The sequence below is a fragment of the Saccoglossus kowalevskii genome, chromosome 10 (genome assembly GCF_978046115.1).
Source record: "Saccoglossus kowalevskii chromosome 10, keSacKowa6.1, whole genome shotgun sequence".
In the NCBI taxonomy this organism is placed as follows: domain Eukaryota; kingdom Metazoa; phylum Hemichordata; class Enteropneusta; family Harrimaniidae; genus Saccoglossus; species Saccoglossus kowalevskii.
The window spans coordinates 18,834,293-18,860,610 of record NC_140650.1 but is presented as its reverse complement, the minus strand read 5'-3'; the positions used below and the strand labels follow the sequence as shown (position 1 = coordinate 18,860,610).

The window sequence follows — 26,318 nt, the reverse complement described above, 5'->3', positions numbered from 1 at the left end:
GTTTAAAATAAACAAAAGAATTTACATAATACTTATCGGTGGCGTCCTAAAACAAAATGGCGGAAATCATGACGAGCTTGCACATGTAATGTGAAAGTTGAAACTTTAATTCACGGATTTTAAGACAGCAGTACTATATTTGGAAATCAAGTAGAACTTGATAACCATGAGTCTTTCACCGGCAAGGATCACTATAAAATGTGCAAACATTGGTCTGCGGCGATTGCAAATCGCCACATGCTTGCAAACCGGTGCCCGTGCCCTGAATCACATACATTTTGGCAATAGGAGAAGTTTGCACGTCACATCAAATTGTCGATTTTCTGACGATTCTGGCAATGTGTCAACCCTCTTTGTTCCAGTTCCTGTTAAACTAACAACTAACCCAGACGATATCGATATTGGTGCGGAACTCACGTCGGTTGACCTCAAAGAAAAGAAAGGTGAGCCCCTACCCAACTCCAAGTTGTTAGCCACAGAACTAGCTGCGGATCCGTAGCTCTATCTTGCGACTGACAACTGTTTTACCTTTTTCTTTATTACTTGGACGTCTTACCAGCCAGATACCGACGACCATAAACGGCCCTCAGGGGGCTATGATTCCATAGCTACCACAGAACATGACCTATCCCCATCCAAGAAAGGAAGAAAGAAAGAAATTTACATGTTACATGTATACATGTATCAATATATGGCTGACTACTAGTAATCAATAATAATTTCACATGTAATATAACATTGTTAACCAATTAAAATTTTTGCTTGTTTTTTTTTTCACAATTTGTTTGTGAATTCTGTAAATTGATGAAATCTGTTTCAATTATACAGGGGTCCCATCCTCAGGGTCTATCGACACAGCATCGACAACAGGTCACAGCAACTTTTATGAAATGTTGCCATCACAACCACCATCAAAAGATTGATTGTGGTATAAAATAAACTTTATACAATTTTTATTAAAAAATCAAACTAAATAAACTGAATGAAAAATACCAAAATGTGATAATACATTTTGCATAATTGAAAACATTACAATGAGTTATCAGTCCCCGCTCGGACAAAGTCTGAAAACGGGGACTATTAATTTGGGTTTGTTCCGTCCATTCGTACGTACGTCCAGAGCTATATTCGAACACCCATTGACAGATTTCATTCAAACTTTACATGAAGATAATACACAATGTCTTACATATGCGCGTCAAGTTACTGGCAGCCATTTAGGATGTAAAATTTGCTATTTCTGATACCTAAATGTGTCTGTAGCAGTTTCGCAGAGATGACTGGGCTGATTTGGATCAAAGTTGGTATGATGATCATACATATTGGGTTGTAGGTGCACATCATTTTTTTTTTCGTGATTTGGCCATCTTGTTTTTCATGGTACCCATGCTACTTTATCTTGAATGCAATGAACGTTTCTGTTTAAATTTTGTACAAAAATAGTATACCAAAAGATTTATCTGCACCAACATGATTTTTGTGATTCAATTCAATATGGCTGGCCGACGCCCAATTTTCATGTAAAAGCGCTAAATTGTCATTTTTACATGTCCGAGGCTGTTTCTCAGAGATTACTTGGCCAATTTGGATCAAAGTTGGTATGATGATTATACATATTGGGTTATAGTTGCATGTCATATTTTTTCTGTGATTCAAACTAATATGGCTGACTGGTGGCCATTTTTCATGATAATGATTCATGATAATGTTTTTCATGATACCCATGCCTACTTTCCCATGAATGCAATGAACATTTCTGTTTAAATTTTGTACAGAGACAGTATACCAATAGATACATAAACAGGTACATTATTTTTGTAATTTGATTCAATATGACTGTCCAATTCTTGTGTAAAAGCACTAAATCATAATTTTTTACAAATCCATCTCCTATAAATGGTTTCAATCTAATCTCAATGACTTCATCAGTATCAAATTGATATGTCAGATCACAACATTTTGGACGAGGACTGTGTCATTAACATTTACAATGAGTTACACATTGTAATGCATAGTTCTGACCCATGAAATTTAATTCATCTCAAGTTACCATGAAAAAGTTCCTTCTGATGTAAATTATGTTATTCTTGTACAATCTTTAATTAAATATTTATTGGTAATTAGTTGACCATATTTATGAATATTCTAATCGTACAAATCTATTGAAGTATCCTGCTGCTATTTGTTGACTCATTTGCACAACACATTCCATTAAAATTTGTCAAGTGTCCAATATTTTTATATAATATTTTATTTTGATTTTCAGATGATGTTTTACAGATTTTAAATAAGTTTTATACAAAAAGAGAAATGAGAATGCTTGGTGTTGAACAGGGTCTAGATGGTAAGTTATGATTATTATAAACATTTCAGTGAGATTGAGGTAATGTCTTGTGAGCCTTGATGTTTGTGCATTCACAAAATGATGCTTGTTCAAGTATGCAAATAACTGTAAAAGGGTTAATTATTCACTGGGTTTTAATTTAATTTCGTTGACTGGAAAATGCGCTAAATTAAAACCCAGTGAATATGTCAAATTGAGCATAGAACACACTATCTAAATGATAAAATATCTGAAATTTGCCTGAAATACTAAATCAGTGAAATTTAAAACCAGTGAAAATTAGTCATTTTACTGTACTACCCTGTAGTAGCTTGGTTGGTAACATTCTGTTCTTGGCCATTTAAAACTGCATATCACTGTTGTTATGGAAATCTACATTTCTATTTTCATCGTCTGTTTCTTACAGCTCATTTGTTTCACCAGGCTTTTATCAGCTTTAGACGCTACGTTATCGAGTCGGAACATTTGCCTGCTGATTTACATATTATATTGAGCGATATTCTCTCCGATTCGGGACACATAGATGATATTTTTCCTTACTATATGAGGCATGCAAAACAAGTCTTTCCGATGTTGGACTGTATGGATGACTTGAAAAAAATTAGTGATCTTACCACACCTGCCAATTTGTAAGTATGAACGACAGTAATTTTAGCTTTTAGGATGCTTAAGGCTAACACTCTTTAGGACAGAAATTTTTTGAAACTTTGCTGAGTAATTGTGTACAACGCTATGAGTACCAGGACGCGGCGAATTAACCACCGTCCTTTAAGCATTTTGACCTTTTTGCCCAAGTTGGGTTTAACACAATGGGGAAATTACAAAGTCATTTTTTCCATGAAAACAAGTTGGTTACCCCAGATTGTTTTTTATTTTAAGTCTTCTGGTGGATTTCGAAAAAGATTTATTTTATGTCTTGTGTTCCGTCCATCTATCAATCGTCTGTGCATGTATGCATCTATCCATTGTCATTTCTTAGACATGTCTGGATCAATTTCATTCATACTGATGTATTGTTTTGTGATTTGTTTCAAAATGACCCACTGTTGTGGATTATGTAATTTTGGTCTTCACAGAACGATCTTGTTGTCACTTTTTTTAATGCAAACTTTATACTCAACAAAATATCAAGAATTTGTAGTAGAATTTGTAATTTGTTTTATTTTGCAAAGTAATTGCTTAAACTGGGTGCCACAGTGACATTCAGAATTATTTTACATAGAATTATATACATAATTTTATTGCCCTCAGCATAATATCATCGATTTGAACTTGGTGTTTATGATTTGTTGTGACAAGACTAGCTTCACATTAATCAACTTACGATATGCTTGATAATCCAACAAGGGATTATAAGTTGGTTCAAGTCGATTTCACTTTATGCATTGTGTTACCAGTATGTTTGTTTCCACACAGGTATCAAGAAGCAAGAGCCATGAAACGAAAAATAATATTCCATGCTGGGCCGACAAATAGTGGCAAAACTTACCAAGCATTGGAAAGATTTTATACTGCTAAGAGTGGAGTGTATTGTGGGCCGCTGAAATTACTCGCTAATGAAGTCCATCAAAAATCTAATGCACGGGTAAGGTTTACTCATGTTATACTGATTTGCATATCAATCTGATTTTACTCAATTTGTGTCAATAAATACAGAGCTTTTCTGTGATAACTATATTTAGTACTCTAGATGTTCTTTTGTTAGTGGTTACATGACCACTTTTGAGTTTGTAATGGCGGCAAAGCTTGCCAAGTTGTAGTTTGCAGTTCCACAAATTATCCTGAGTTTAACGTGTTAATTGCCGTTTTCCTGTGTGGATCATTAGGGTAGAGGTTAAGCAAACACTTGATTACCACATTTTCCCAAGAAAATGGAAACAAGAAGGAAAACCAAGGAAGCTGGCACTGAAACATTATTTCTAGTGGGCTTTCAAATTCATGGGTAATTCTTCATAAAATACCATGGGCGGGTGGTGATTGATGCTCCATGTCGTGTTCAACATATACAACATAAGCAAAATACAATTGTTTGTTAATCCCCGTTCAGGCGCAGTCTGAAAACGGGAACTTGTGTTTTGACCTCTGTGCGTCTGTGTATCCGTGCGTGTGTCCGGACCTGTATTTTAGAAATGTCTGGACCAATCATAATCAAACTTCACACTTACATCATACATATTATACATATGCACATGAATTTGTTTCACGATCTAATTCAAGATGGCCGATTGGCGGCCATTTTTGTTCTAAAAATCATCAAAATCAAGCATTTCTCGACTGTTTACAGATGGATTTTGTTCAAACTTAGTATATACGTTGGACATTATAGGACCTTGTTGCACATCATTTTTTTGCAGATAAGATTCAAAATGGCCAACTGTCGGCCATTTTGTTTTAATGAATGTGGTTCTAGTGCCATACCTTTGACTTGCTGTGACTGATTATGTTGAAATTTTAAATATTCATTATACATCATGTCATAGATATACAGATATATTGGTTTGACGATCCTATTGAAAATGGCCAATGGTGGCCATTTTTGTGCTAAAAAATCATCAAAAACAAGTATTTCCCGGCTGTTTACAGATGGATTTTGTTCAAACTTGGTAAATATGTTGGACATTATAGGACCTTGATACACATCATTTTGTTTTCCAGATAAGATTCAAAATGGCCGACTGATGGCCATTTTGTTTTAATGAATGTGGTTCTAGTGCCATATCTCTGACTTGCTGTGACTGATTATGTTCAAATTTTAAATATTCATTATACATGTATTCAAAATGGCTGATTTTGTTTTAATTAATGCTGTTCAAGAGCAATATCTCTCAATACTCGTTTGACGATCAGATACAAATGTCAATCATTTAAATGTTAAACTATCATCATAATCATATTCCTGACATGGTTATATTCCAGCTATATTACTATAAACAAAACTATATACTTTAAATTTGATTACTAACAGGGACTGTGCCATGCATGGCTTGTTTACATGAAATTCGAACACACACTTCACGAAAACTACCACCCTTTAAATCAAAAACGACATTTAATATATTACTCTAATTTGTTGCAGGGTACAATGTGTGATTTAGTTACTGGTGAGGAAAGAAAATACGCACACCCTGATGGCGTGCCATCCAATCATGTAGCATGTACTGTTGAAATGACCAGTATTCAACAAAAATGTAAGTTGATTGTGTGATTTAGTTACTGGTGAGGAAAGAAAATATGCACACCCTGATGGTGTGCCATCCAATCATGTAGCATGTACTGTTGAAATGACCAGTATTCAACAAAAATGTACGTTGATTGTGTGATTTAGTTACTGGTGAGGAAAGAAAATACGCACACCCTGATGGTGTGCCATCCAATCATGTAGCATGTACTGTTGAAATGACCAGTATTCAACAAAAATGTAAGTTGATTGTGTGATTTAGTTACTGGTGAGGAAAGAAAATATGCACACCCTGATGGTGTGCCATCCAATCATGTTGCATGTACTATTGAAATGACCAGTATTCAACAACAATGTAAGTTGATTGTGTGATTTAGTTACTGGTGAGGAAAGAAAATACGCACACCCTGATGGTGTGCCATCCAATCATATAGCATGTACTGTTGATATGACCAGTATTCAACAAAAATGTAAGTTGATTGTGTGATTTAGTTACTGGTGAAGAAAGAGAATACACACACCCTGATGGTGTGCCATCCAATCATGTAGCATGTACTGTTGAAATGACCAGTATTCAACAAAAATATAAGTTGATTGTGTGATTTAGTTACTGGTGAGGAAAGAAAATACGCACACGCTGATGGTGTGCCATCCAATCATGTAGCATGTACTGTTGAAATGACCAGTATTCAACAAAAATGTAAGTTGATTGTGTGATTTAGTTACTGGTGAGGAAAGAAAATACGCACACCCTAACGGTGTGCCATCCAATCATGTTGCATGTACTGTTGAAATGACCGGTATTCAACAAAAATGTAAGTTGATTGTGTGATTTAGTTACTGGTGAGGAAAGAAAATACGCACACCCTGATGGTGTGCCATCCAATCATGTAGCATGTACTGTTGAAATGACCAGTATTCAACAAAAATGTAAGTTGATTTCACAGAAATTTGACTGTAAACCATTTAATTTCACTGCTTACGATTTTATAGAAAATATGTTAAAATGATGATACATTGATAGTCACTTTCTTGCTCATTTATTTTGAAAATACTGGTGGGTCTTATCCTGTAGACAAACATGTGTACACACATGCACTATTATTAAGTGAACTTCAAGACAGACTAAGTTTCCAAACTCAGTGTTTAATTAGTCCCCGTTCGGACGCAGTCCGAAAACAGGGACTTATGTTTTGACCTCTGTGTGTGCGTGCGTGTGTGTGTCTATCCGTCCGTGCGTCCGGACCTGTATCTTAGAAATGCCTGGACCAATCAAAATCAAACTTCACACATATATCATACATGATATTATACATATGCACGTCAATTTGTTTCACAATCTGATTCAAGATATCCAAATGGCGGCCATTTTTGTGCTAAAAATCATCAAAATCAAACATTTTTCAGCTGTTTACAGATGGATTTTGTTCAAACCTTGTATATACGTTGGACATTATAGGACCTTGATGCACATCATTTTGTTTTACGATCTGATTCAAAATGGCCGAATGGCGGCCATTTTTGTGCTAAAAATTCCTAAAAATCAAGCATTTCTCGGCTGTTTACAGATGGATTTTGTTCAAATTTAGTATATACATTAGACATTATGGGACCTTGATGCACATCATTTTGCTTCACGATCTGATTTAAGATGGCGGAATGGCGGCCATTTTTGTGGTAAAAAATTCTAAAAATCAAGCATTTCTCGGCTGTTTACAGATGGATTTTGTTCAAACTTGGTATATACATTAGACATTATGGGACCTTGATGCAAATAATTTTGTTTTTCAGATAAGATTAAAAATGGCCAACTGGCAGCCATTATGTTTTAATGAATGTGGTTCTCGTGCCATATCTCTGACTTGCTTTCACTGATTATGTTCAAATTTCAAATATTCATTATACATCATGTCATAGATAGACAGATATATTGGTTTGACGATCCTATTCAAAATGGCCAAATGGTGGCCATGTTTGTGCTAAAAAATCATAAAATATCAAGCATTTCTGGCATTTATGGATGGATTTTGTTCAAACTTGGTACATATATTGGACATTACAGGTTCCTGATGCACATCATTTATTTTTCAGATCGGATTCAAAATGGATGTCTGGTGGCCATTTTGTTTTAATGAATGGGCTTCTAGAGCCATATCTCTTAAGGTAGCAGGATAGTTTTTTTGCATGACAAATTTAAACACCTATAATCGGAATAAATTTTACAAGAAACCATACAATCTATATATGTTTAGAAAGCTCTTGACTTGTATTTTCCTACTATTAATATTTTGTGAACATTGTGTTTGTTTTAGCGTCACGTGATTCTGAAAATCAGCGGGGCTGATAATTTGTCAAACCTCTTGAGCAATATATGTCCAAATACTTTTGACAAAACAGATGTTATTGCAATCGGTTGATAATTGCCTGCGTTGGTAATATTTCAAGTTTTATTTTTCAAGAGTGACGCTACAACAATTTCCAACATCGTCCCAGGAAGTGTTCCGTGCAAGAAGGGTGGCAAGATACACATAAATGATACATAGACAAATGCGTACTAACAATAGGAAAAGCATACTTCAAGTGTTCAGCACATAAACCATCCAGAGCACAAGATTACTCTGTTAGATGTTTAGTCCCCGTTCGGACGCAGTCCGAAAACGGGGACTAAAATGCACGTCATTTTATTTTGTTTTAATGATTGGATTTAAAATGGCTGACTGGCGGCTATTTTGTTTTAATGATTGGGCTTCTATAGCCATATCTCTTAAATGCTTTGATTGATTATATTCAAATTTTATATATTCGTTATACATCATGTTATATATATACATGTATTCAAAATGGCTGATTTTGAATGCTGTTCCAGAGCAATATCTCTCAATATGGACAAGTACTTGTTTGACGATCAGATACAAATGTCAATCATTTTAATGTTAAAAAATTATATTCCTGATATGGTTATATTCCAGATATATCACTATAAATAAAATTATATATCTTAAATTTGATAACTAACGGGGACTGTGCCATGCATGGCTTGTTGTAGTTAATTTTTGCGTAATTCATCCACCATCTCAACATTATGGGGTGTTTTTATTGGTCAGTGGATGGTACTTTACAGATTTGCAAAGTGGGAATGGGACTGAATGTACTTTAACCTAAAAAAGTTACTCTACTAAGTCTTAATTATATACTTTTTGTATTTTAGGGAACTAAAAATGATATTTTATACTTATAGATGAGGTAGCGGTCATCGATGAGATCCAAATGCTGAAGGATGCCGGAAGAGGATGGGCATGGACCAGAGCTCTGTTGGGTAAATAGTAACTCTAATTCAATGAGTTATTCTGAAACACACCCTTCATCACAGACATGCCAAGATCTTATATACATGCATGTGTGAAAAAGCCTAACTAAATTGTAGATGCTACAACTATAAACCAGATCTAATGCTACAAACTATACCAAAATATGTGTTTACAAGGCTGTTTAGAATATTAACAAGCAGCCTGTCGGCTGAGATAGCTCCGCTGTTAGCAATGCACATGGCAATTAACAGAAGATATCATTAGAAAATGAACAAATCTGAGAGAGGTCCACATGTAGTACCTATATATGTAATATCAAAGCAATTGGACTTGCGGTTTTCAACAAAAAGTCGAAAATATCACTTTTTACCAAAAATGACAAAAATATTCACCAAAATTAGAGAATTAAAGATATCATTAGAAAATGAACAAATCTGAGAGAGGTCCACATGTAGTACCTATATATGTACTATCAAAGCAATTGGACTTGCGGTTTTCAACAAGAAGTCGAAAATATCACTTTTTACCAAAAATGACAAAAATATTCATCAAAATTAGAAAATTAAAGATATCTTTACAAAATGAACAAATCTGAGAGAGGTCCACATGTAGTACCTATATATGTAATATCAAAGCAATTGGACTTGCGGTTTTTAACAAGAAGTTGAAAATATCACTTTTTACTAAAAATGACAAAAATATTCACCAAAATTAGAGAATTGAAGATATCATCATGAAATGAACAAATCTGAGAGAGGTCTACCTAAGGTACATATACACCAAGTATCAAAGCATTCAGGCTTGTAGTTTTCAAGAAGAAGTCGAAAAAGTAAAACATTGACACGGACGACGACAGACAATCACTCATATGATAAGCTCCGCTCGACAAAGTCGACAGCGGAGCTAAAAAAAATTGTTATTACCGTATTACACAACTATACTTTGGTTATAATAATGCATATATATATATATGATTATTTTTTTGACAATTACTGATAAAATTTATTTGTGGTACTGTCAGTTTTTGCATGCATTGATCCTGGGTGGTGGTGGCAGCGATTCCTGGATTAAACAAAGACATGAGATCCATAACTAATAGATATACTGCAGTAGGTAGAAATTTGGGGATGTGAATAATTTAAATTAACCAACATTCTGTAGAAATCAAACGTCAAGAGGTATGTAACAGTTGAAGACCATGTGATTTATTTTCCATATGCATGCATTCCACTCTAATAATCTTGAAAAAACAAATTACATGCAATAATTGTGGCCCTATTGTACTTGATTTCAGGTGTCTGTGCGGATGAAATCCACGTATGCGGTGAAGCCGCTGCTATTGATTTAGTTAATAGCTTGATGCTAGAGACTGGTGAAGATGTAGAAATCAATAGATATGAACGACTGACACCACTAACAATTTTAGACGAAGCATTAGGTATAAATACTATGTAATACTTTTTTTGGGGTTCTTTTTCAACTGTGATCTTTGGTAAAGTAAGAGATAAGTGTCTTCATCCCTGTCTGCACAAATCTTGTCAAACTCTATTGAAGTTGTAGTAGTTGAAATTGCAATTGCAATTCCTAAAATAGTTTTATGTACTTTCTCATTTTCCAATCTAGAATCGAGTTACAGTATAATTTATTGCTATAAGGATATTGCAAACTCATTGTTTCCATGGTAACAATTTTGGGAACCCCAGATTTTTATTTTCTTATTGACTTTTATTTAATGCAAAATATCACGAATATGTAAAATTACAAATTTCCAAATTTTTCACTAGTTAGCCACTTCTATCCCTAATCTTGTGTATTAGACAAATTTTATTAATTTCACAATTCGGAGAAAAATTTTACAAAATGATTGTTTAGGCTTTGTGGTTTTCATCATATTTATATCGTCAGTATTTTAGTTGATTGTTTCTGATTAGATAAATATTACGTCAAAGTTTAAGTATGGTATATGTCTGATTTTTTTTTTTAGAAATCTGAACTCTCCTTTTACCCGGTAACTGTAAAAGTATTGTAATAGTCTTCAGATATTAGTAATACCAATAATTATTGTTTTATATAAATGAATATATCCACTCCAGTTATTCATAGAATTAAATTTTTCTTTGTTTCATAGTAAATCTTGATAATGTTCAACCTGGGGACTGTATAGTAGCTTTTAGTAAAAATGATATTTATAAAATAAGTCGTGAATTGGAGCGGAAGGGGAAAGCGTGTGCTGTTATATATGGAAGTCTACCTCCAGGTAATACTTGCACTCCTATTATTTTAAATTTGCATTTCATTTTGTTTTCTATACAGAACACTGATTATTGTGATCACCGTGAAAAAAGATTGATCAGATGATTTGAAAACAAAACCTGATAAATTGGAGCACTGAAGCTAAATCCCCAAATGAAACATATTTTTCATTGTTGTGATCACTGGAGGCCATGTGTGATTACAACACATGTAATATTGAATTCAAAATTAAGTTTCATATTATCCCTGTACATGCCCCTGCCACTATGTGATGTTTGGTCTAAAGTGCTGTTTATTATATACCAGTACTTCATATTGCCCGGCCTCGTGACACTGGGGAAAGTGTGTCCTCACATCAGGGCAATAATTTCCCATATCACGCCCCATCAAGTCATGGTAAAGATGTAATTACATCTGAAAGGTATATGATAAAACCTTTATGGACTGGGTATGGCTTTTACCCGAGGTCATACGACAGGAGCGTCCAAGCTTGTTTAACCTATATCTGGTCAAGTTGTTGTAAAAGTACATGTGGCTTGCAGGGTAAGGGTTAAGACATGCTCATTTCTTATTCCCAAAACACTTTTTATTGTGTAGGTTGAACTAATTGAGCTTGTATTCAATGAAACCTGGTGACATTATTGATTTTATACTTTCACAGGAACTAAATTGGCACAAGCTCAGAAGTTTAATGATCCTGACGATCCATGTAAAATACTTGTAGCAACTGATGCTGTTGGTATGGGTCTTAATTTGTGAGTATTGTATCAGATTATTGTCCTTTCCTATTTTGCATGTGTGTGGTAGATAATGGTAATAAAATACTTGTACCGGTATATGATTTCATATATGTATATACGATTGGTTATTGCCTGCTGTATATACTAGGTCTGTCAGTCTATCCGTTTCTATACAATCCCAGTTTTTGACTGACTGTCTGACTGATTGTCTGTCAATTTTCCTGTACAAATGTTCATTATCTGTCTGAATCTTTATGTATGTGCTCTAATTCTATTTCTCACATACTGTCTGTCTGTGATTCTCTCACTGTTGCTACATCCACCGTTGACTGTATCCCTCTTGTGTATGTACGTATGTCTGTCTGTCTGTTCGTTCGTCCTGCTCTTCTGCAGTACAGAACTGCCCTCACTAGAAGTTGTAGTGATTACAGTCCACTAATATCAAGCGTCCTCTCTCTCCACATTATTTCAACAGAAGCATTAAAAGAATCATCTTCAACTCTGTTGTAAAACCGACGCTGAATGAAAAGGGGGAAATTGAAATAGACAGATTAACGACCTCGCAAGCTTTACAAATTGCGGGTAGAGCTGGACGATACGGATCCAAGTTTGCGGATGGTGAGGTGACTACTTTGTATCCGGATGATTTACCTATACTTAAAGAGATACTTGATAACCCTGTAGAGACGATAGAGGCAGGAGGGCTTCATCCGACGGCTGAGCAGATTGAATTGTTTGCATATCAACTCCCGGATGCAACCTTCTCAAATTTAGTGGTGAGACTATATCTAATGTATTCTAAAAGTCTTTTTCGATCAATTTTAAAAGCAGTACACGTGCATTTCATGATAGGTAAACATGTTTTGAAGTTTCTATTAAAGTTGTCCTTGCAATAAATCGCATCTGACATCAAGAACACAATGCATTTGCAATGTTGATGGCACTCAAGTGCATCATCGCTAGAATGATAAGTCCATCAGTGCTGCTTTTGTTAAATAACAGACTCATCATAATAAACCATTTTCTCACATTATGTATGAAATTGAACCCCAAAAAAAATGAAATGATGTACTACTGTAAAATACTTTATTTTCGCTTGGAATAAATTTTCACTATTTTCGCTGAAGGAATGATTCAGGTAAAATAAAATCCAGCGAAAATAAATTTTTCCCTATATATTACATTCAACTCGCCAAAAATCAGTGAAAATAAATTCTATACAAAACACCCAAAATGTCTTTTCACCGAAAGTTAATTCCAGCTAAAATAAAGTATTTTACAGTATATATTTTGATGATGATCAATTTTGATGGAATAAGGGTATCTCAATGCATTATTCCCCTCTTCAAAGATTGGCACTTCAACATTGAGCAATGAAGGCCAAAATTTCAATTAAAAATTAAATTATTCGATTTTTGTGGTCTGCGTCCTTCACTCACAGATCTCGCAGTGTACAGGAAATCAGCTATTGAGTGTTTCTTATTTTGTTTTATTTGTTTACAAAATATCGTCATGCCAATGATTGAATTCACAAAGATTTCTAAATATTCAGCTATTCATTCTATCTAAAACCGACTATAGAGGGCAGTATCAGAACTGTAATGTTCTCTAAATGGTCATGCCAGGCATAAACGTTAACATGGCAGCTTGAGAAAATAATCTTTCCTGAAAATTTAAGCTGGATAATGTCAAATTTTATTGTTAGTGTTTTATTTCCTTCACTTTTACTTTTGTTAATTTATTTCAGGATATCTTTGTTCACCTCTCTGAAGTCAACCCTCATTATTTTGTGTGCAATCTGGATGATTTCAAGTTTTTAGCAGACATGATACAGCACATACCTCTTGCCTTGAGAGCAAGGTACACATTCTGTTGTGCACCAATCAACAGGAAGCACCTGTTTGTTTGTACTTCTTTTCTCAAGGTAAGGTACTTGTTATATTTCATGTTTTCTTTTCACTGACAGCTATAAGTGCTCTAAATTAAAACCCAATAAATATTTCTGCTTTTACAGTACCACAGTTTCATTGTATCACGTCTCAGCGACCTAAGTCTTGTTTTTGTTCTGCGTAACAAAAAAAATGTTTCTGATCAGTGTGTACAATGCAGACAGATTTTTTCTTCACTTATTCAGCAACTGCAATATTTAAGCATAAAATAAAATAAAATGGCCTCACCACAAATGTTTTGAAAAATTATTTGCCCAGAAAATTTTTGTGAGGTATTGACACTAGAGGGCAGTGGTCACTATGAGGCATTGTTTTATGAGTTGCATGCAACAACAATCTGTTCAGTTTTTGTCAGCTTGGCCTATTGATCCCTGAACTCATTATTTAAATTAAGAAAACAAAAAAGTATTTATCTGTTGCTAATCCAACTGCGGTAATCTTTTTCTCTCACATAGTTTGCTAGGCAATATAGTCGAAACGATGCATTGACGTTTGAGTGGTTGTGTAAACATATACGATGGCCTCTTAAGTTGCCGATGACGATTAAAGAGTTAATGCATTTGGAGGCAGTCCATGATGTTCTGGATTTATATTTGTGGTTCAGGTAAGCTGAGCACTTAATGGGTTTCTTTTTTTTTCTCTGGTTTTTCTCGTCGTAGAAAAACAAATTTCAATGTCATAAAACTTTTCTGTGGTGAATTCATTGTTCAAGTAGGCTTGTTAAACTCAAAATTGGAATAACAATGTTTTCACACAATGATGAATGCCCGGTGATGAAAGCATCTTCAAAAGTATGAAGACTGCCCTCTATGGCCACTTTTCACTTTTCTTTCATTTTCCCCCAGTTATCGTTTCATGGACATGTTTCCCGAGGGGGAAGCTGTGAGACAAATCCAACAAGAACTAGATTATATAATACAAGAAGGTGTTCTGCAAATAACTAGATTAATCCAAGCTTCCGCCGGGAAATCCTCAACTACGTATGCTGAAGATTTTGAAGTGAAGAAAACCAAAGAAAAAACCATCTCAGATGAAGATGTCATCAAGAAACTCTCTGAAGGTATTTTTTTTTGTTTTTTTTTTAGTAATGCCATGCAAGTTTTGTTAAAAGTAAGACAGATGTTTTCACCTTTTGGAATGATTTTGAAATCACGTTGCCATGAAATCTGTAAAAATATAACTATAGTGACAACATTATAATTCAGATAAATCTGTAAACAGCTCACAAGACGTTCAGGAAAACCCAGAATAAAAACCCAATGACGGAACTAAAAATCTCAGGACATCTGCACATGATGGTGGTTGGTACGTTTCAACTGGAACACTGATACAAAAAAAAAGATGCACAAGTGAGCGATGTATTTCTGCTGCGCATGTGCGACATTTGTGTTGATAAACATTGTTTCCCACAATCCAGTGCGCTTTTCTACTGTAAAGCACAAGTATAAGGTTTGACCTGGGCGCGACTTGCACTAATTACAGTCGGCGACTCCTTTGATACCTTCCAGTAACCTAAACAAATACTCAATCAAAGCTTGGTAACGTGTCAGTTCGTACTCGTTGATCTGCGCAACAGTCAAAGTCGCCACCTTTGTTTATATGAGACCAATAAATCTCACACATGCGCGGCGCGACGACTACTGCCCTTTAATTTCAGTAATGAAATCTAGAGATCAGCATGATATCCATTTCTGTCTGTAACAAGAGAAATACCATGAAGTAGCATAAATGCTTACATAAATGATAGCAATGTGTTTGTGGTCAAAATACTGTGAAGCATGATAAAATAGCTATGTGATTTTAATAAATTTAAACATCATTTCATTTACTGAGTACAACTCAAATAAAAAACAGGATGGTCACCAGGCCAAATAAGATATTAAAGTTCAAAATTTTAAGGTAGTTTGCTACCATTAAAAAAAATATTCAAAAATCCCTGAAATCCAGCAAGATAGCGGTCGGGTTACTGTAATGTTTAAAATTCTGAAATAAAAATATAGGGTTTCCACAAACCGACCTCGAAAGGTGACTATTATTTCTTATTTCTGGTTTCCTTCCAAACCCCCCCCCCCCCCAATATTTTCTTAGAAATTCTGCAGCAGATATCAATGAAACTTGGCAGGTTGATGAACAAGTCTCTGTTGAATATACACGTAAATTTTTTTTCCCGGATCTAAAAATTCTATATGGGTCTTTTTCAAGATTTTCATCCAAAATTACCTCTCCCAAGTGCACTGAGAGAACAACTGAGCATGCTCAGAATAAATAATAAGCTTGAATTGTAATGCTAGGGTTTTTAGTGATGTTATGACCTGGTCGTGACCTTGATCTGAATAAGTGACAGATGGGTAATACCATTACCAGTCTCAGTAGAAAATGTAGAGGGGTGTCAGGGCTACATTTTGATGGGAATTATAGTGGTGATACTGGAACAAACCCAGGTCCTGGTAATATACGAAGACCTGAATTAACAAAAAAGTCAAGTTATTATTAAAGGTACATCAAGGTTTACCCAGATTTATGAATGCAGTTTCTTGAGCATGTATACATGTATGAGGCATAGTTTGGTTGCACTTGTGTACTCTTGAGATGTTCAGTTATCAGATTAAGGGAAATCACTTTATGATGAGTTGCACCCACATAGAGTACATATTAATTCAATTGTTTGCAGATGTTCCATGTATTATTTTAACATGAGTATTTTATAAATAAATAACGGGGACTGTGACATTCATGTGTTGTTTGAAAAGTTTACATTTGTGGTATGGTAGAAACATTCCATCATATCTCAATATTTTGTTTGGTGAACTATGCTAAAAAAAATACGTTATGAGAGCTACAACTGGCTGTCATCCAAGTTATCCAAGGAATAATGTTTACATGGAATCCTATAGAAAATGTTCCAAAATGGACGCTTTTTAGATTATTTTGCATGTTTTCTTTGAAACACGTCTTTTCTCTGTAAAAACTTTTATCCATGCCTGGCGAACCATACAAGGTGTTCCTTGATTGTCTAGGTGTTAACATTTACTAGCTAATCAGATCCTGTCTTGCATGCAAGTTCCGTTTATCCACTGGGTATGTACAATTTGACTAAGAACGTTAAACATACAGCAGCTCAGGGAATTCTACAGTGAAAATGTCTAATGATGTTGCCTTTTTATCTCCCATCAGGGGTACTGAAGAAAACAAGAACTAGAACAAGAAAAGTTAATATTGATCCAGAAGGCCTGTCGTCTAATCTTATCAAGGAAGGTATTCTGTCACGGGAAATGGTACAAAAACTACATGCGGAATGGGAAAAAGCTTCAGATAGAAATGAACAATCTAATTACTCCAGGAGTAGAGATGAACTAGATAATTCCAAAAGTAAAAAGAACAGAAGAAAGAAGAGGAAATGATTATTTGATATCAGTTTGTACATTTACATAAAATGGCAAAATATCCCTGGTTACAGTTCAGATGATGCAAATCTGCCTCGAGGAAAGGACCCAACATCATTCAACAAAATTCTACCTATTGTGTAATGTATACACAAAATCAGGGAGCCAAAGCAACCCCCCCCCCCCCTGTTTGGGTTTATACCCCGGTACTTCTCAGCTGGTGGCACTATTTAAAAAAATCTTGTGATAAATTATCGTCTTAGCATGGCACAGGGTTCATAGAGCCAAATGATTTCCAAGACTTTCCCCAATGCTATGACCCTGTAGCAATCAGCTTTAAATGTACTGTGCATGTGAAAGATAAACACACTGGACCAAGAGAACTAATGCACAAACGAGTACCAGTTTTATTGAGCGTAACATTTTTACAATATTGTGTAAACAATGCAGATTTAAATAGGAGTGAATAAACGATATTCATAAGAACATTGTAATTGTGTGTTACTGTATATACAAGGAACCTGACTTAACGCCATAACCAAATTTACATCCCCCCTCATTCAATAAACAAATAACATTACTACAAATCCAACTATCGAAACATTGACAAAATTAGTTTTTGGGAGAACTGAACTATCACCCCTTTGTGTTAAACTATTGTAATACAATTAATGCAAGAGGACATGTATAGATTGCATTGTGAAAACTGATACTGGGCATAGTGCCCAATTTCTCCACTATAGAATTTGCAGCAAATACAGTGGAATTCATCTAAGGTTACCACTTGGAGGAAACAGGAAAATCACATCGTGTTATTTCCCCTGGAATTTTGTTAGCAAGGGGAGCAATAAGAAGGAAATCCATTTGATGATACTTGTGCTTATGAAATATATGCATAGCATTTGCAGTACAGCAAAACATGTATAATTCTAAAGTCTTATTGGCTGTATACTAAAATGCTTATTTTGACCACAGATACAGTAGCACTACTTTCTTACATTTGTTTCTGCAACTAAAGAAATAAAATTAATTATTTGGTAACACTCAAGGAAGCAATACACCCTTGTTACCCTGGTTAAAGAGAACACTGATGCCAATAAATTAGAACATTCAACGCTCAAGTTAATTACACTGTATCTAGCTCTTTCTTTGTGTCAAATGGACCCTGCATTTGTAGATTATCATATGCATACTTCACATACTTTATTTTTTTTAAATTACAAAAGCCTAATTTATTACAACAGGTACAACACAAATTGGGAGGGGCTGCGGAAATCTTCCAAAATACGTTTATGCTTCAGGAGGAATAGCGTCAATAGGTCCACTACGAATTTCAATATGTCCATTTCGTTGATGTCCATATTCAAATTTGATTCGAAGTTCTCCAATTTTTGATTTCGGTAGAATGTCTGGTATCCACTCAATAACAAATGGGGTGGGTTCTTTCTGGTCTGGAGCGGTGTTACCTGATAAGGAAAGAATAGAAAAAAGTGACTGTTAATAATTTGAGGAATAAACCACAAGATATCTACCGTATTTGTCTTCAATTAGGCGCCACTTTGTTGCACTTTCATGTCATGGTGGTGCTTATTTGTGGTTAAATTTGAGCAACTTTGTTTCAAATGGCGCTTATTTCAAGCACTTCAAGTTCTAGTACCGGTAACTGTGTTACAAGCCATTGTTTTTGCTCCATTCTAGTGATAGATTATTGACAATATTTTACATTACAGTCTGACGCTTAGTCACTGTAGCCTTTATTTTAAATACTGAGTAAATGATCCATTTTCAGACAGTTTAGAAAGTTATACAAAAATTATCATTCTTTAGAAAACATTCACAGTTTGCTGTACAATCAACAGAAAAATAAAACAAACACAAATTCAACGCTTAGTAGTCAATGATCACGGTAGCAAAATCCGGTCATGCTGCATTCCACGGTTACGATTATTACTCAGTAGTAGTTTATAATAACGTACAAAAAATAAAATGCAAGTAAAATTCAACTTAATTTCATCGTAAGCGAATGATCTGGTCGCATGTAAACGCTCGGCGCGATTCGATGTCTGCCATGCTTCCTGTCTAGGACTTGACCTGGAACGCGTTTTTTGACCTGATAGGTCAAGTCGTTAATTAACCAATCAAAATGCTGGATGATGCCAACGTGATCAAATTACCATAGCTCATTTAAATAATGTATGAACGCAATGCGGAAGTGATTTGCCGATGTTTGCGATATTTTGGCTTTGATTTTGGTGGGAAAAACGGCATGATTTTTTTTTCAAATCAAGAAATTAGTTATTTTTGGAAAGTAAACTGAGCATTTAAAGAATAATTTAACACTGTTTACTGTGACAACAGCGCATTTGAAACAGAACATTTTCGCATTGTTTTAATTTCGTTTTTATGGACTTACTGCGAAATTAAAAACCACGCTGATATTTTCTACAGTAGACTAAAAAGACATGTTTCAAGAGATTATAGACCGATTTCTTAAAAATTGTTAGAAACAAAACCATTTTTTTTTACATAAAAGCCATTCGTACAGTAACAGCGAGGGACTTCCGCGATCGCGTCCATCGCTACGAACCGGTAACCGGTAGTCGATCCGCCGGCGCCCAATTCACGATCATTACGTGCCAAAATTTCAACTTTGTCTGGCGCTTAATTGAGGTGTAAAATACAAAGTTTTTGTGGCACTGGCGCCTAATTGAAGGTGGCGCTTAACTGAAGACAAATACGGTATCTCATTTGAAGCTAAAATACCCCAAAGTCAAAATGTTCTTAATTATGCACAATGTCCATAGTTACAACATCATATTCATGTTGATTTCAGTTTACAGCAGGACTTACTCTTACAGTGTTATTCAGATTTGGGGCTTAAGCATAAAAAAAAAAAACCATGGTATATCGTCTATTGGACTATGATATGCAAAATTAAAAAAACCCTCTCAACCAATCAAGGACAACAACATGTTTAGACAATTGAAATGTTGGCTGGTATAATATACATTTTAACAAACTTAAATCCACGTGTTCTACCAAGCAATGACCAAACTTTATCTAAGGTGTGTAATAACATACTGAAATTATTAAATATACTAACCAACTTTCATATATGTTTTCAGTTCAAATGGCTTGATGGGAGGTTGTCCTTCAGTCTTTCTGTAGGCTTCCGCTATGGTTTCGACTTCTACTTTGGGTACATTGAACTCTGAATACGAGCCGTCACGGTTCTCTACAAAGCTACGTGTTATTTCCAGCGGCATCTATAAAAAAAATTGATTGAAACAAAATTATAAATAACATGTCACATCCTGGTTCTAGTTTAGAGTGTCAGTTCTTGGCTGACTGTATTAAATACAAGATTGACTACCAGGGCAGAGAAAATGAGGTGGTTAGACCCAAATTGAACATTATATGTAACCTTCATGCTTCACCTACCGTAATATGGATAGCCTTTATACTTATACATTGACTGGACCAAATAAGGGTAAATGTCATTTGGATACCGAAAGACAAGCAAAATTGTAATTTACATTTTTTCAAGAAAAAAACTCCTAAATATGAAGGAAAATTTTGCATTTTTTAGTAAAAAAAAAATATCCTTCATATTTCACCTGAAAAATTTATACTTTTTTTGACATAAATTGTAATACCGATTTGCTCTAACAGAAGGGTATGTAAACAAAAAAAAATGCTTATTGCATTATTATTACTTATTTTGAGTATATACATTCACATAAGCACTACTACTAAAGCAAATAAGGCATTCAAAACAAGTTCCGCTGTGACAGTTTACAATTACAGACAATGGGAAGTTCCTACCCATGATGCATTGCACATATGCGCAGTAACGGTAGTGAAAATTTTGATGCACACAGCCTTAAATGTGGATAATGCAATAATACAAAAAGTATGTGGATGTTACTGTAACACATTTCAATTTCGCGGAAGAACAATTTTGATTAAATCAGGAAAGATCCTTGTAGCAGTGAATATTTTTACCAGATTACTTACTGTTGCTGTCGATTTGTTTCACGTACCTTACCTTACCAGCAATATATTATATAAGTGGCAGGCAATAAAGCTGTATTGCAAACAGTGACACTTTCAGGAAGCCAGTAGATCGTCGTCAGATTTGAAGACAACATTGCATGCAACGTAGCTGTATTGTCAGCTATTCAGCTGATGATGTTCTTGGCACAAGTGTACAAAACAAATCTGCGGCCACAGTAAGACTGGGAATCACAACAACTTTTGTGAAATCAAAAACATGATTTATAGTGGTGCAAATGCATTGGAAAGGTCATAAGTACGATTACAACATTTTAAAATAATTGAAATACATATCAAGAGTTGAAATAAAGGGAGGCCAGTGCTTCTAAAACTTTTCCCAAGCTGATAGTTTTTTTTAAATTGGAAATAGGAGTCTAATAGAAAGTACTATACAAGACCCAAAGTTTATGTACAATACAATGACTGCCACCTGAATAATTTTTTTAATGAATGTTACATACATAGATAGATACATGCAAAACAATATGTTCAGTTTGAGTGAGGCAGTGACACTTACATCTAGAGTATCAAATATCTGTTTAACATGAATGATATTATTAATATGCCAGGTGTACTTGGAGAATGTACCCAATGGTAGAGCATCTTTCCGAATGAACGCAGTAGTGGAGTTAGGAAGTCGCTTCTTTTTACTGCCCGTAGACAATCTATGTTGTAACATATCAAAGAACTTCTGTGGTACATGGAACACCAGTGGTTCAGGATTACCTGTTAACATAGGAATAATTTCAGATTATAATCAAACTGCATTCGGTATCCACCCCTGTAGATGGAGGATTGCGATGGAAAGTAGTTATTCAAAAAGGCAAATTTTGTAAGCAGTTAAAGCGGGGGAGTCGTCACCTGCGCATGCGCCAGATGGTCATAGCGCGTCATTGTTTACAAACAAGTGTCTGCCCATGAGCCTTTGCGTTTTAGCGTGTGTTGTTATCGTCGCTTGGGACTCAATTCCCGCACATGCACAGGTGACAAGTCTCTCACTTATTCAGAAATCAAATAGATTAGTGTACTTGAAAAAATTGAAACGTCCAAACATAATACTACATGGCACATCATCATTAAAAATCTTAAAGATTATTGAGAAATGCTTACTTGTAAAACTTGCTTAGTGACCTCACAAATTTGCAGTAATAAGCTCACCTTCTGAGCAACTTTTCCCTTGTATCAAATTAACAAAATTCACACCAAACTTCTTTTTTGACGAACACACTTGGACACACACTTTTGAGAATATTCAGTAAATTAAGGATCCTGTGAACCAGGTCACAAACTTACAACCATGGCCTTTTTTGTCTATTACAAAATATTGTATCCCATAAACTATAACAGCATTCTACCATGCTACAATTCATACACGTATACATGTACACCTACCATCAAATTGATAATGCATTGTTTGATTGACTCGTTCAGTAACACTACCAAGCCATTCAGTGAAACTAAGTGACTGTTCCTGCTCTTCAGATATTGGTTGTCTTTTATTCCCCATGGTTACAACAGTAGGACTGCCTCCAATCTTCTTGATAGGACTTTTCTTGTTAGGTGTGTTGGCACTGTCTTGAAGCGTTAAAAGAGCACTGCTAGCTTGGACTACAGAGGCAATTAGAAAAACATTTATTGATAAACGACAAGTAGGTCATCACGTCGCTTGCAATCAATTCTAGAAGAAATAGGGTTTGGACAGTTTTCATAAAAAAAATAATGTTATGAAAAACAGTCAGGGAAAATGTACCTGTATTGGTATGCTATTGATTGTGGCAGCAAGAACAATAGAATTCAGCAGTGTGTGAAACCCTGTATGAACATGTTTGAAAGTTATACAGACATGTTTGAATGTTTAAACATGTAGTTACAATGAAATCATTCCAATGAAATTCATGTAACTTGAGTCATACATCCTGGAATACTGGTAAATTTAAAAAAAAAAAAACAGTAATGTAATTGTTTTTATTTTATGTACCAGTATATTACACCAGTCCCTTAAATATACTTCATGTTGAGTAACATCAAAAATCTTACCCATAGATTCATCTCTTTTTCTTTTTTTAAGAACTTTACTAGGACTGTCAACAGCAGCTTCCACAACTGTCACGCCATCATTAGCATCAGTGTAGACAGTAACTATCTGTCTTTCAGGAACTAGGAGGCAAAAAAACATTCAAAATGACATGGAACCAAAGTATTGCAGTTATGATAATGTGATAAATGCAGACCTTGAGCGCCCGATTTCAAGGGCAACATTTTTTTTAAATGATTACCGGTAAATGAAATCGGGGAGGGAATATATATATGGTCAGCCCGGTCTATTCTCAAAGGCATGTATGGTGGGGCATAATAGAAATCAGTTTCTGTGATGAAATTTCAGCATTGCAAGATTATTATTTGTGAGGTAACATTCACATTCTATAAAACCAAAACAGAGGAATTACAATTTTCAGGGGAATCGTCTTTCAAGGTTTAAGGTGAACCATTTACTTGTACAATGTTTTTTATAACAAAATAGTTACCTGTATCAGAGCCACAAAAGTGTTAGGCTACATGTATTGTATGTCGAGAATACAACACACATCAGAAAAGCAAAATTTGTTCTTATATCAGAACATACTGTATGATCCACAAATCATTTTATTGTAGCCGTGAATTTGTTTTGTATACCAAGTCAGCAGTATCGCCAGCTAATTGGCTGCCGACACAGCTGTGTTGCTTCGAAGAGCATGTAGATCTAATCAGATTTAGAGGCAACATTGCATGCAACACAGTACAAAACAAATTTGTGGTGAGAGTAGGAGCTTTCACAAAATACAAAGCTGAAAAGCGGTGAACATATTTGTTGATTCAGTTTTGAAATGATATTGACATTGACCAGAATGATACAAAGATTTTCAGCTGATAGCTAAATTGAAACGCAGTAAATATTCAAATATAATAGAATAAACCTAGTGAATATCCCTGCAACATTAAATCCAACAAAGTTAAACTGAGTATTTTTTTTTACTGCAAGGCCAAACAAAAAATTGGTTTTGCATCTTACCATGATGTCGTGCGTATCAGTTGGAAACCTGTACCTCACACATTTTTTTTTATTTTGCATACTGTAAGGTGCACCACATGTAGTAGAATGGAGAACTGTTGGTTTTCTGTTTCAGAGAATTTTTCAATCTGATTAAAATATGATCTTCGCAAGGATGAAAATCAACCTTTAAAGCATTATTTAATAAATATTGAACATGTATCTTCTTGTTGAGGTATAACCAAATAATCTAACATAATTTAAAAAAAAAAAAAATCACATTTTTTTTCAACTTCCCCCAGGACAAAAGGCAAAAACCTTTTTTATTTTGACATAATGTATGCTGAGGTACTGCTACTACTTACTTTGTGAGTCTAGATTGATGTAATATGCAAACTCTTCTGCCAGTTTGTCATCACTGGCAAAGGCACAAATACATGCGTAAAAATGCACACATCGTCTCTTATGCTCTTCAATCTGACCCATATTTTTCAGATTCTTAAACGCCCTGCATGTGCAGTGAAACTTTCTGTCAACAATTCCGCCCTTTTTAACATTCTCTGTGAATGAAAAATGAAGAAATCCTAATGGCTGTTTAGGATTTGTCTTGCACTTCACCACCATTATGTTCTTAGTTACTCTCTGAACTAGCGGTCCGGTAGTTTCAGTGGCAAGCAGCCATATAGCCTGTTTTACCTCATTGGAAACAGGTAAAGAATTGAGAACAGAATTCTTCAAAGTCAGTGGAACTGCATCTTGTGTGCACTGTACAGCAACTTTTATATGATTACAGGGAGTTTCAAGAACCCCACCCTGTGGTACTGGCTTCTGACAGGCGTCAACAAAGCATCTTCCAGGACCCATGATTGTACTGTCCACGGCCTGCGTTGGATCTAGCTCTGGTGGGAGTGGTAACTGCACAAATCCTCGATAATCAGGTCCCCTGTCACGGAGTCGTACCGAAAACACCTGTACTGTGGACCCAGTGATGATTTTCACGGCTTCAGCGCTGTGTCCACCTCTACGTTGCCTGTCCTTGAACACAGCATTGCAAGTTTTGTTCTTGCAACTCAGTCCCCTGGTGCCATTGTACGTCCCGCATTTGTGGCACCTTTTCACCCCACGCAAGGTAGGTCGTCCCAAATCTTCAAAGGTAATCTTTGGCTTTTCGGTCACGGATGCCATATTTTTCAATAAATATAATAAAACGAATTTTATCCTAATAACAGATAAATGAAAAGAATTGTTAAACATTCACATATTATTACGGCAATGGAAGATGTATACTGTAAAATCATAATTTTCACTGGTATAATTTTAATTTTACTGTATTATTAGCAGCCAAAACTAAGAACAACTTTCTGAGAGAAAATCAATGAAAATTAAGTTTTGGACTTTTGTAATGTGCTTTCAAGATTCACTCACGGCTGACAAAATGGTCCTAACAATTGATAATAAAAGTGAACTATGGTAAAACCTACACACAACAGTTGCACAAAATGTACTACGAGTGGACAGTTGCGCGTACACGCCTAATTCCCCGCAGTACACGCAAATCCTTAGGTGAGATAATAGACCAACCCTAATTCTGGCGACCAGTATGTTAACCACGTAATACACGGAACTGTACAGTGTAGTCGTGGATTATAACCGATCTGACACTTTCATTAGTAACGCAGAGTCTGGCTAAATATTATTAGATAGAATATTCACTCGGAAATATTGGACGACCTCCGTAATACTATGCTTTTATGTTATAGTATGTTCACATACGAAAGCCCTGTAATGAAACGAAGCAGATGACAAACCATAATCGCAATCATCGACGTAATTTCATATTCCAAATTCAATTCGGAATGTTTGACTTGAAAACGTAACACGTCGCTACATTTGAGCTTTTCGGTGAAATAATTAAGTTAAATTTAGTTGGCTACTTGTAGAAAGGTTGTAAGCACAGTTTGGTGCCGTTGTAACACATTAAAAATCCTTACCGGCTTCGTACAAAATAATATCAACGAGTAAACATTTGCAGCGTTCAGTAGCCCGCCATGTTGGTCACCTGGAAAATAACAACGCCAA

The 26,318-nt window shown here is 35.2% G+C and overlaps 2 protein-coding genes across 2 annotated transcripts; one reads left to right on the top strand and one right to left on the bottom strand.

Moving 5' to 3' along the window:
- Positions 1-37: 37 nt before the first annotated feature.
- On the top strand, positions 38-17,641 carry LOC100372428 (ATP-dependent RNA helicase SUPV3L1, mitochondrial-like). Its single transcript, XM_085504334.1, has 14 exons — positions 38-443; positions 2,267-2,344; positions 2,751-2,973; positions 3,761-3,929; positions 5,421-5,532; positions 8,761-8,838; positions 10,125-10,268; positions 10,959-11,087; positions 11,745-11,838; positions 12,299-12,599; positions 13,571-13,747; positions 14,228-14,376; positions 14,618-14,832; positions 16,947-17,641. The coding sequence occupies exons 1-14, from the start codon at positions 167-169 to the stop codon at positions 17,171-17,173; spliced, it is 2,373 nt and encodes a 790-aa protein (XP_085360460.1). The 5' UTR covers positions 38-166; the 3' UTR covers positions 17,174-17,641.
- Positions 17,540-26,318, bottom strand: LOC100370611 (uncharacterized protein C2orf42-like). Its single transcript, XM_002735772.4, has 7 exons — positions 26,231-26,318; positions 24,605-25,458; positions 23,249-23,368; positions 22,604-22,819; positions 21,729-21,937; positions 20,259-20,421; positions 17,540-18,621 (listed from the first exon to the last, which is right to left on the bottom strand). Exons 2-7 carry the CDS (start codon positions 25,422-25,424, stop codon positions 18,446-18,448), a joined length of 1,704 nt encoding a protein of 567 aa, XP_002735818.1. The 5' UTR covers positions 25,425-25,458; positions 26,231-26,318; the 3' UTR covers positions 17,540-18,445.